Source organism: Chaetodon auriga, chromosome 23 (genome assembly GCF_051107435.1).
Source record: "Chaetodon auriga isolate fChaAug3 chromosome 23, fChaAug3.hap1, whole genome shotgun sequence".
In the NCBI taxonomy this organism is placed as follows: domain Eukaryota; kingdom Metazoa; phylum Chordata; class Actinopteri; order Chaetodontiformes; family Chaetodontidae; genus Chaetodon; species Chaetodon auriga.
The window spans coordinates 18,111,756-18,123,246 of record NC_135096.1 but is presented as its reverse complement, the minus strand read 5'-3'; the positions used below and the strand labels follow the sequence as shown (position 1 = coordinate 18,123,246).

Here is an 11,491-nt window from a genome sequence, read left to right as displayed (position 1 = left end):
TTATTGTAAAAATTCAGACTTATTAGTTTCATTTTTAAATTGACCAAGTGCAACCTCAACATGAAAAATGAATCTGCAAAGTCAAACCTGCAAATTTATGTTGTCAACGAATATAAAAAGGACCATTTTAATTTTGCTCTGACTCTAAACTGAGAAAATCTAAATCTTTATACAAACATTAAACTATTCTAAACATTAAAATATGCTCTTGAAGCATGAAAAAGAAACTTGCTTTTATTAAAGTTTATTTTGTAGTAATATTGACACCCAGACTTGCACAGCGTACTGAATCAAATCTTAAAACTTCACTGTCGTCACTGTTCTGCAGACGTGAACTGAAAACTCTCAATCTGCACGTTTCATCAGAATCATGGGAATTTATTACATCAGCAGTTGCAGCAAAAACAGTTTAAAATCTTGCAGAGGCGACGTCCTCTGTCATTCACACTTCCCCCCTTTGCCCTCCAACATGGCCGACAAAGAACACCAGTCAGCTCTTTGAAGTCTTTAAAGTCGACACCGTCGCTGCTGCTGCTGCTTCCATTATTTGGTGTTTTGTGAAGAGAGAAAAAAAAAGGAAAAAATAAAACAAAAAAGACAAATTTCCCTCCTCCAGCCCCGACGCCGCTCTGTACGATCCAATAATGCAGCGGGATTGGCCGAAAACTGGCTCTGCTGACTCGTCGGCCTCGTTAAGCTCGTTAGGGCGGAGCCTGGGACATGAAGCAGCAGCCACAAATCAGAGCAGAGAAGAAGAAAAAATAATAACACAATGTTGATGCTGAAGTACAGGCACGTTGGAATACTGTGTGTGTGTGTGTGTGTGTGTGTGTGTGTGTGTGTGTGTGTGTGAGACGTGGTCTAAACTATCACTGTTTACAACAGTGGAAAAAACTGTTCGTTTCTCACAGAAAAACACTTTTCACGTCTTCTTTCGTGTCGTTTTTGTCCTTCTGTCGTCGGCTCGTCATCTGAGGGAGGAAGTGTGTGTGTGACTGTTAATCTGTGCATTTGTGTGTGTGTGTGTGTGTGTCAGGCGCCTCAGATGATCTCGAAGGTCTTTTTCAGCTCCATGATCAGCTGCCAATCACTCTTCTGCATCTCGTCTCTGAACCAGTTCTTCAGAGCGTCGATGGACGCCCGCGTGATCTGAAACAAAAATCATCCACGTTATCGCGGAGACAAAACTGACACACACACTCAAAACACCTGGAACTCAGGAAGCACGAATCCCAGCAGAACAACAGACCTTAGCACGCCACTAGAAATCCACCTTTACGCTCTTTGTGCCATTGGAACGCTTTTAATGTGAAGTATCGGTGCAGGAAGTGTTGAATTTCATTGACAGTAGCTTGAAAAATTGGCAACATAGAAATGACTGGAAACAATCAGAGAATGAAGGCGAGTGTTGCCTTTGTTGTTTAACTGATGGAAATAGTTTCAAAATAAAAGCCTGGGCCACTGCCGGAGAGCTAACAGAAGCTAACGGTTACAGTAAACCACACTGAAATGAAGGTTTATCTCTCTAAAGACTAGCTGAACCCCATGACGCTGCACTGAAGTAAACTGCCTACGTTTGGACTTTATCATTACACGTCTCAGATTTAACAAATCGAGCTAGAACCACAGCTACCAATGAGAACACTCTTACCCCCTCCCTTCTTCCTTTGCCTCTTTCACCTCCATCTTACCTACTTTCCTGTATTTCTTCATTTCTCCCTTCCATTCTTCCTTTCTTGCCTCATTGCTCGTGGAGCTGCTACCTCGAAACCTTGAGCTGACTGTGAAATCTCGTTTTCTGTGGCGTCGGCAGACGTGACGTTTTTCCACGAACTTCATATTCTTTGTTGAAAACGGGATCTTAAACAAACCGAGCGTTTCGCATTTGAAGCGTTTAACCCCGCCCTCCTCGGCGGGCGTGTCCTCACCTTACTGACGATGATGTCAGTGGCTTCAAAATGGCGGCCGTACATCTTGGGCGCCTCCCCGGGAATGGGCTCGATCTTGACGCAGATCTCCTGGCCCTTCTTGGCGCAGTCGACAGACTTATGGTTCATCTCGATGCTGGTGACCACGCCGATGTCCACGAACTGAAACATGTAAGAATAAAATTAGCGAAACTTCCATTATTCATAAAATCTAAAACATCATCATCAGCGCGTCTCACCCCTTTACTGGGGATGCAGAGCGGCGTCCCTTGTCGTAGGACCCCGGCCTCGATGGACACTCCCATCACGATGGGATCTCTGGAGTTAAAGATGAACTGAGGAAGAACTCGCAGCTTCGCCGGAAACACAGCGACATGCCTGACGACACACACGTGAAAACACACGGTCAGAGAGAGAGAGGGCTGCGAAGCGAGACGGTTCCTCAGTTTCAGAGTTTGTTTCCCTACTTGAACTCGTCCTGCTTGGCCTTCTTGTAGTCCTCTCTGTACTTGGTGAAAGCGTCGAACAGATGGTAGATGATTTCGGCCGAGAAGATCCGAACTCCCAGACTGTCGGCCATCTCCTGACTTTCCCTCTCCACCTTCACGTCAAACGCCAGGATCACTGCGTACCTGACCAAAAAAAAACCCTCCATCATGATGCTGATTTCAACAGCATCACAGCTGTGCTCGTATAAACTGCTGCAGCGTTTAATTTATAACAAAACGTCAGATTTAAGAAGCTCTTTTGGCGTCTTTTGAGTAGAAATCAGACTTTTTAAGGCAGAAAAAAGCGACAGTTTGAAGCAGTGACGTACTGCGGGTCGTGCTCCAGCATCGCCGACGCCTTCATGACGTCCTTCTTGTGTACTGGACCGATGTTAATACCGGCGTACTGCAGAAACACATGGACAAAGGGCAAAGGTCAGCTCCTGTTTTGGCTTCTACTTCCTGTTGCTTTTCAAAGTAAACGTTCTGCCCTCGGGCAGGCACACCGGCACTCACGGGGACTTTGGACGTCCGCAGGAACTCGAGCAGAGCCTCCAGAGATCCCAGCGTGGACGCCTGGACGTAAACTCCTTTCTCTTCCAGTTTGATGGAGCTCAGAGTCTGTTTGAGCTCCCGCACCAGTTCATCCTGAAAACCAGCACCAGTCAGTCAACTGGGAGTCTCACACAGCCAGTCTGCTTTAACACTGTGTGTGTGTGTGTGTGTGTGTGTGTGTGTTACCCTCAGGACGGGGATCTCGTCGTCCTTGTGAGCCACCAGCAGCGGGAGCCCCGCCAGCGCCTTCTCCAGGTCTTTACCCAGAATCTTCACACCTTGAGATGTCGACACCTCCTTGTGCTTCTCGTACTGGCTCTACACACATCAATCAATCAATCAATCAATCAATCAATCAATCGATCAATCAATCAGTCTGTGCAGCAGGCAGCTCATCAATACATATGTAACTGTCTCAATCACTGGTACTTACCTTGACTCTGAGCTCCTTCAGAGGGGGGGGCAGCAGCAACCCTCTGATCTGCGTGACGATTGGTCCCTCCACCCCCGGGACGATGATGGTCTCGCCCTCCCGCAGACGACCGTTGATCAGGATGACGTCTATCGTGGTTCCCAGACCGGGCAGAGCTTTCACCTGAACGCACAGACACCATCAGGTAAGCCCGTCCAGACTGTGGAGAACCAGTGAAACCAGAAAACAAGACTCTCGTACCTCCATGACTTGAGCTCGGAGCTCGTCGCAGTGTGCGAGCCGGCGGGCTAACATGGTCTGAGTGAGCTCGACCAATAGAGAGATGAGGTTTCCCATCCCATCGCCACTGTGGGCCGAGGTGGGGACCAACGACACAAACGTCCGGGGGTCTTTGTTCTCGTAGAACAAGGCGGCGTTAAGACCCTGAGGAACGGCGACACTGAAGGTCATTTGTGGGGTTTGTGGAAACACAATGTTTTAATAATGATTCAGTGCCATCTAGTGGTCAGGTCGCAGATTGCAACCACCTCAGTACCCCTTTGCCAAAGAAGAGAAGTGCTGTGATTGGGTGGCGAGTGATGATGTAAGAATGGACACCTGCTGAGCGAACTCCACGATGATGGCCTTGGCTCTCTCGTCGAACTCGTCCTTCGTGTTCTTCTTCTGCTTCTTCAGCGTGGCGACGACGTCAGTTTCGGGACTCTTCTTCCAGTCGTACAGACGGTCGATCTGAGGACAAACGACGTCAGCGTCACAAAACGAGAAGAAGAAGAAGAAGACATACCTGAGGATGAGGAGGAGACGCACCTTGTTGAGGGCCACGATGAAGGGGCACTTCTTCTCCTTCAGCAGGTTGATGGACTCCAGCGTCTGAGGCTCCAGGCCGTGCATGATGTCCACCACCAGGATGGCGATGTCGCACAGCGAGCTGCCTCTGTTCCTCAGGTTACTGACGGCGGAGACGGAGAAGGACGTCAGTGACGGGACACTCACGGTGACGCAGCACATTCCAGAGGGAAGGCCGCCGCACTCAGAGCAGAAAGTACACTTAATCACATTTCTCACTATTTTCAGAATGTTTCCCACCAAACAACCGAGCGATTGAAGGAGGAAACAATCAGCGGATTCATCCAGAGGGAAAAGAATCAGCCTTTAAGAAAGAGCTGAAAATGAGCTCCAACAGTAAATCCTGCTTTGACATGAATGCAGGAGACACGACAATCTAATGAGACCACAGACAAGAGGACAACAGTCACAGGGGACACTTTACTGCACTGCAGTACTTTTACTTTAATACTTAATCATTTTGCTGGTTATACTTATACTGAAGTAACATTTTCCTTGCAGGACTTTAACTTGTAACAGAGTATTTTCACAGTGTGGTACTCGTACTGCATTAGAGGATCTGAATACTTCCTCCACTGGACACAGTGAAGAGGACGACTTGGGCATGACAGACGATGGTTTTCATTGGACACTGCAGCCTTTTGAAGCTGATTGGTGGGTTCTGATGGTTGTTGTTGTGTCTCACCTGAAGGACTCGTGTCCTGGTGTGTCGATGATCAGCATGCCGGGGATCTTCAGGCTTTCTTTGTCAAACTGCAAACACACAAACACGAGTTAACACTGAGCTAACGCTGTGTGTGTGTGTGTGTGTGTGTGTGTGTGTGTGTGTGTGTGTGTGCGTGGTCGTACATTTTTAACCATCCTCGTCTGCTCCTCGATCGTCTCTCTGGGGACGTTTGTGGCTCCGATCTGCTGAGTGATTCCTCCAGCCTCGCCGTCCTGAACGTGAGTGTGTCTCAGCTACACGAACGGCAACGACACACAGTCAGTAAACAACAAACAGTCAGTAAACAACAAACAGTCAGTAGACAACAAACAGTCAGTAAACAACAGTCAGTAAACAACAAACAGTCAGTAAGCAACAGTCAGTAAACAAACAGTCAGTAAACAACAAACAGTCAGTAAGCAACAAACAGTCAGTAAACAAGTCAGTAAGCAACAAACAGTCAGTAAACAACAGTCAGTAGACAACAGTCAGTAGACAACAGTCAGTAGACAACAAACAGTCAGTAAACAACAGTCAGTAAACAACAAACAGTCAGTAAGCAACAGTCAGTAAACAACAAACAGTCAGTAAACAACAAACAGTCAGTAAACAACAGTCAGTAAACAACAAACAGTCAGTAAACAACAAACAGTCAGTAAACAAGTCAGTAAGCAACAAACAGTCAGTAAACAACAAACAGTCAGTAAACAACAGTCAGTAGACAACAGTCAGTAAACAACAAACAGTCAGTAAACAACAGTCAGTAAACAACAAACAGTCAGTAGACAACAAACAGTCAGTAAACAACAAACAGTCAGTAAAGGTCCGTTACCTTATCGAGGATCTTGGTCTTTCCCGTGTCGACGTGTCCGAGCACGCAGACCACCGGCGCTCTCAGAGTGTCCACGTCGATGTTCTTCAGGTTCTCCGCTCTGCGTTTCTACGTCAACACAGACAGCCTGTCAGTCAGAGCCGAGCGAAAAGGGACGAGCTCTCGCTCCTCCTGCGTTTCTCTCACCTCGATCCTCCTCTTGGCGCGGTCGTACAGTCGCTCCTCCTTCGTCCTGCCGTCGTCGTCGTCGCTCTCGCTGCTCTCGTCCTCGCTCTCCTTCGCGGCCCTCCTCTTCGTCTGGCCCGCCGCCGTCGCCTCCTTCTCCCCCTCCTCATCGCTCTCCTCCTCTTCGTCGTCATCTTCCTCCTCATCCTCCTCGTCCTCTTCCTCGTCTTCCTCCTCCTCCTCGTCTTCCTCGCTGCCTGTGGGCTGAGGTGGAGCAGCGGTGTCCTCTTTCACCTCGATGTGGACTTTCTTCAACTCTGACACAGAGACAATCAATCATCAAACCAAACTCCATTCACAAATTTAACAATTTAAAGCTTCTTTGCTTGCATGCTGAAGCAGAATCAATGGAGAAATGGAGAATAATCGCGCCATTGGTCAAACATTATTTTGCCGTGTTTGAATTCTGTCGTTAAAGTGAAGCGCTCTTCGGCCATGCCTTCCTCGTACAGGAGATCACTTGAGATCTCCAGGTTACATCAGCGATTCATCAATCTATTCATGGACAAATGAGCGGAAAGGAGCGCGCTCGTCTCACCTTTCTCCTCATCGGTGGCGATGGCCTCCCAGTCGTCCACAGCAGCCTCTGGCTTCACCTCTGCACACAGAAATGAGTCGTCAGCGTGAGGATCACGAACCCTCCCTCTGTTTGGCCCTCCCTCCCTCCCGACTCCTCCACTCACCTGGCTCTGCGGCCGGCTTCTCCGTCTCTGTCTCCATGGCGACTGGCTCTGGAGTCTCCGATGTCGGGGAAGTCACCTCTGATGTTTCTGGCGGCGGAGAGAAGAGGAGGCTGTTTAAAAGGTTAGTCTGGGTAAACGCTGAATGACAGCTGGTGGCGGGCGGCGGCGCCGTACCTTCAGGAGTTTGAGCGTTGGGCTTCTTCTTCCTCTTGTCTCCATAAACCGGCTTCTTCTTTGGCATCGAGTCTTTGGATGGCACTTCAACACCTGCGGGGAGACACAGATCACTGATGCTCTGTGGCTCAATAAACGTGACTCTGAGGACGCTGCGACGTGATTGGTGGACGCTCACTCACCCTGAGCCTGCAGCATCTTGAGCGTGGCCTCGGCCCGAGCTCGCGCCTCCCTCTGGGCTTTCGTCAGCAGCTTTCCCTCCTTCTTCAGACGCTCCTTCCTCTCTTTCTCCTTCTGCTTCTTCTTCTCCTTGCGCTCCAGCTCCAGACGCTCCTAACGGGAGGGACGTGGGGGGTCAAAGGTCACAGCAGGGACAGATGGATGAATCAAACAGAAGCTAAAGGAGGAGGTGTTTTACCTGCTCCTGCCTCTGCCTCTCCAGCTCCTCCAGCCTTTTCAGCCGCTCCTCCTCCTCCCTCTTGGCTCGCTCCTCCTCCTGCAAACAACAAACAATCATTTTTAGACATCAGAGAGACTTCCGTCTTAACTGAGCGCATTTCCCACAATGCCCCACCTCCTTCATCTTGGCCAGAGCTTCCTGCATGGCCTTCACTGTGGCCTTGCTGGGTCCCTTCTTCTTCTCCTTCTCCTCCTTCTCCTTCTCTCCTTTCTTCTTCTTCTTGTCTTTCTTCTTCTTGTCACCCTCGGCCTCCTCTGCAGAAACACAGAGGAAGAAAAACTGCTGCTTTAAAGTTTATTCAGTTGTGAAAAAACAAAACGTTAGCAACAGACAGGAAGTAACATCTTACCTTCCGCTGCTGGCTCCGCCCCTTCCTGCTCTTCCATCGCTGCTGCAGGTGGAGCGGTCTGAGGGGGCGTGGCATCTGCCGTCTTCTTCTCCGGCTCTTTCTTTGGCTCTGCGCTGACCTCCTTCTCCTTCAGCTTCTTCTGCTTCATCCTCTCCTCCTCCTTCTTCTTCCTGTCCCTCTCCTTCTTCTCCGCCTTCTTCTGAGCCGCCGTCTTAATCTTGAAGGTTCCGCTCTCCTCCTCGTCCTGCTCCTCCTCATCCTCACTCTCCCCCTTCGCTGCCTTGCCTTTGTTCTTCTTCTTCTTATCTCTCCTCGAGGTGAACTCTTCGTCGTCGGAGTCGTCATCGTCCTCCTCCTTCCCTCCTCCTCCTCCTTTCCTCATGCCTTTATCGTCGTCTCTGCCCTCCTCTTCCTCTGACAGTGAAGCTTTTTTGCCGCCCTTCTTGCCCTCTTTGGTCTTGAGGCGAGAACACGAGCTGCTGTCCTCATCAGAGTCAGAGGGAGGAGCAGCAGGAGGCGCCTGGAGACGCAAAGAGAAAAGCTTCAAACTTACAGCAAACAGAGCGGATCAGTACGGAGGCTCAGAAGGACAAACGGCTGAAAATCTGAAGAAAAATATGTCGTTTTTATACCTAAAAATAAATATTCTTCATGTGTTGACTTATTGATTCCTCACCTTCTTGTTGTCTTTCTGCTCTCCATTCCTCTCCTCGCTAAGCTGACCTTCATCACCCTCCTCCTCCTCTGGGCTGGCTCCACCTTTCTTCCCCTTCCTGGTCTTCTTCTTCTCTGGTTTGGGAGGCTCGACGCTCTCCACTTCCTCTGTGGTGTCTGTTTTCTGCAGAGGAAAAGCGAAATGCTTTGGGAACATGTTTACAGAGGCTTTCAGATCAGGGCTGGAACTGATGATCAGTTTCATTATTGATTAATCTGATGACTGGTTTCATGATTTATCCAGTAATCTCAAGGTTTATAAAAGGTCAGAATTTCCAAGATTCCCTTCAAATCGGAGCTGCAACAATTCGTCGGTTAATTGATTAGTCAAATGAAAGAAAATCAATCACTGCCTGTGTGATAATCAATCAATCAATCAATCGAGGAATTCCTGATGGTGACGGACAAACGATTCAAACAGGTGTGCTTACCTTTGCCTTTCCTCCCTGAGCCTCCAGAGACAACTCCTCCAGCTCCTTCTGGATGTCGTCCTCGCTGCAGGAGGACACACAGGAGAGGTAAAACATCAGGAGCTCTGACAGTGTGTGTGAAGACGACGTCTGGTGTGTGCGGAGCGATGAGGAGGCCGTCACCTTCCTCACATCAGCACATGAAACTGACAGAAACGTCAGATTTCCATCATGGCTTCAGCTCTGACTGACCGCCTGAGATCAACTCGACCACATGACGCCTTGTTAATGACGCCATCTTGTGTCTACTTCTTCTGCTATGATTTAATGTCGCTGGCTTCGCGGTCGAGGATGGAAGCGCAGATTAATTTAGATTTTCTTACGCAGATTTTCTCTAAATCTGGTTAAAATTCACTTGGATGGAAACGTGGCTGCAGAAGGTGAAGAGGAAGAGAAGAAGAGAAGGTGAGAGCGAAGAAGAAGAAGAGGAAGAAGAAGCAGTGTCGTACTCAAAGTCGTCCTTCTTGGCTCCTTTCTTCTTCTTCTTCCCTTTTGGCTCCTTGGAGGCTCCGGCTCCTTCGATCTCTGCCGCCAGAGCGTCGATGTCGATGCCGTCGTCTTTGGCGCTGAAGAAAAATCAACGATACCATCAATCAATACCTGATAATACGCAGGTCAGACACCCGGCGCTGCAGGCGCTGAGGAGGACAGACATCAGCTGAACAAGCCGGGCTCTGTCTCTGTGTGTCAGAACAATACGCTGCTGACTCTGCACTTCCTTCACAACCTTTTATTTCCCATCAGCCCTCTGACACGCAGCAGGCCGAATCTGATCTGAGAACAGCTTCACTCGACAGAAACTCCCGTGTCGGCCGGGGAACGTTTCCTGTACGTGCTGCTTACTGTGCCAAACGGCTCATAAACCTTCAGTAAATGAAGCTGGTTGATAAACGATAATAAATAAATAAGAAAAAGTACAGAAAATTAAACATCTGACAGGAAAACAGTCACATTTTATGCACACATATTTCTGCTGATAAAATCTGAAGTGAAGTGAAGAAAAAAGTGTAATATTTCTCTCTGAAATGTCAGAGTGGAAGTTTACAGGAGCATAAAAGGGAAATATTAAAGTACAAGTACTTTAACTTTGAATGTACTCAGTTCGTTTCCACCTCCATCTAAATCCATGTTTCACTAAAGTGGATTTATGTTGTAAATCACTGAGCTGCTGATGTTTGGGGGCGTTCAAGACTCGCACCAAATGACTGTCTGACAGTATTTGTTTGGTCTTTGTGGTTTGAAACTTCAGGTCATTTCTATGAAACATCACACATCCCTTTATTATTTGACATGTCCGACGTCTCTCAGCTGATGCTGGACTTCTGACGCCGATGAAGATCTCGTGATTTCGATTACTGAAGACTCTCAGCATCTGAATGAGACGTCTGATGAACACAGACGAGACGAAGGCAAAGACAGTGTGTGGACAAAGGGGACCAAAGTCAATGATGTGGTCGTCCTGATTCACTCTGAAGGCCGCCAATCATCCACTGAGCTTTCATTTTCTCAGCTTCTTTTAAGCAGATCTGTGTGTTCAATGTCACTTTGAGCTGAAATTCCTGTATGAAAGGAACTAATCAACATACAATTAAGTTTACTATTATTATTATTATTATTATTTAATGTCCATAACAGTCCTGAATGGGTGTAGTTTCTTGCATTTGTCCTTTGTTGTCACCTTCGTGTCAACATGTATTTATTATAGTTAGCTCTGATGAAATGTGCTTTTTAGACAAAACTGTCTTCATTTACAGCTCAACGCAGAGCACCAACAGCACTGTAGACTGTAACATACTTCTCAGTGGAGAAACACAGGTGTGATATGACGTCACTGAGCAGCGGTGGGTCAGCAGGTGAGCAGATACCCAGCATTACATCAGCTTTGCCTGATCGGCAGCCAACGTTAACACATAATCACACAGTGCTGTGACAAGTGCAAGACACAAGATAAACCGGCTAGCAGCTAGCTTAGCTGCTCAGGTCAAGTCCCACGGTTGTGGCTCTGCTTTGCATTCACAGGTCAAAGTTCACGCTGTTAAATGACAGTTTAGGGGCCATTTTTCAGACTGTGAGAGATAATAATGAAACACAGTCAGTCAGACCTCAGAGGAGCTGAGCAGCCGGCTCTGTGAAAGCTAACGCTAAGCTAGCAAAGTAACCTGGCTAATTTCTCCATCTTACGCCGTTAAACCCAACACCAAAGCTGTAAACAAGCCCTTACAGGCTGTGTTTGGCCTGGGTACGCCCGTGTCGGCTCGCCTGCTTGTTGTGTAATTCATCTTAAGCCATTTTCAGGCTCTTTAAATGATCTGCACACAACCACTGACTCGTGGTTAGCATCTGCTATCGTAACTAGCCGCCAAGCTAAGAGTGTAACCAGCGGGCTAACGGGCCTGTTTTGAGGTGCTGAAGGGGAAGGAAAGTTCAGCCCTGTCGGCTGTCGGTGTGGACAGGTGATGTGTGACAGCAGGTTGTGTTTTCTCTACCTGTCCTCCCCGGATTTCTTCTGTTTCTTCCCCATCCTGCCGCTGCGGTTCTCCGGTTCTCTCTCCGCTGGCCAACACACACGATGGCTCACATCAGACAAAGATCGCCTGCTGCTGACAGAGAGGAGAGTACTCACTCCGT

At 48.3% G+C, this 11,491-nt stretch overlaps 1 protein-coding gene across 1 annotated transcript; it reads right to left on the bottom strand.

Annotated features, from left to right (window-relative positions):
• Positions 1 to 228: 228 nt before the first annotated feature.
• Positions 229 to 11,459, bottom strand: eif5b (eukaryotic translation initiation factor 5B). The gene is made up of 26 exons (XM_076723283.1): positions 11,350 to 11,459; positions 9,313 to 9,429; positions 8,825 to 8,888; positions 8,356 to 8,517; positions 7,680 to 8,199; positions 7,445 to 7,584; positions 7,289 to 7,366; positions 7,053 to 7,203; positions 6,871 to 6,963; positions 6,697 to 6,783; positions 6,552 to 6,611; positions 5,975 to 6,270; positions 5,789 to 5,896; positions 5,100 to 5,210; positions 4,936 to 5,003; positions 4,212 to 4,353; positions 4,002 to 4,133; positions 3,645 to 3,827; positions 3,405 to 3,566; positions 3,158 to 3,289; positions 2,933 to 3,064; positions 2,746 to 2,822; positions 2,396 to 2,560; positions 2,168 to 2,306; positions 1,929 to 2,090; positions 229 to 1,149 (listed from the first exon to the last, which is right to left on the bottom strand). The coding sequence occupies exons 1-26, from the start codon at positions 11,382 to 11,384 to the stop codon at positions 1,042 to 1,044; spliced, it is 3,624 nt and encodes a 1,207-aa protein (XP_076579398.1). The 5' UTR covers positions 11,385 to 11,459; the 3' UTR covers positions 229 to 1,041.
• Positions 11,460 to 11,491: the final 32 nt, after the last annotated feature.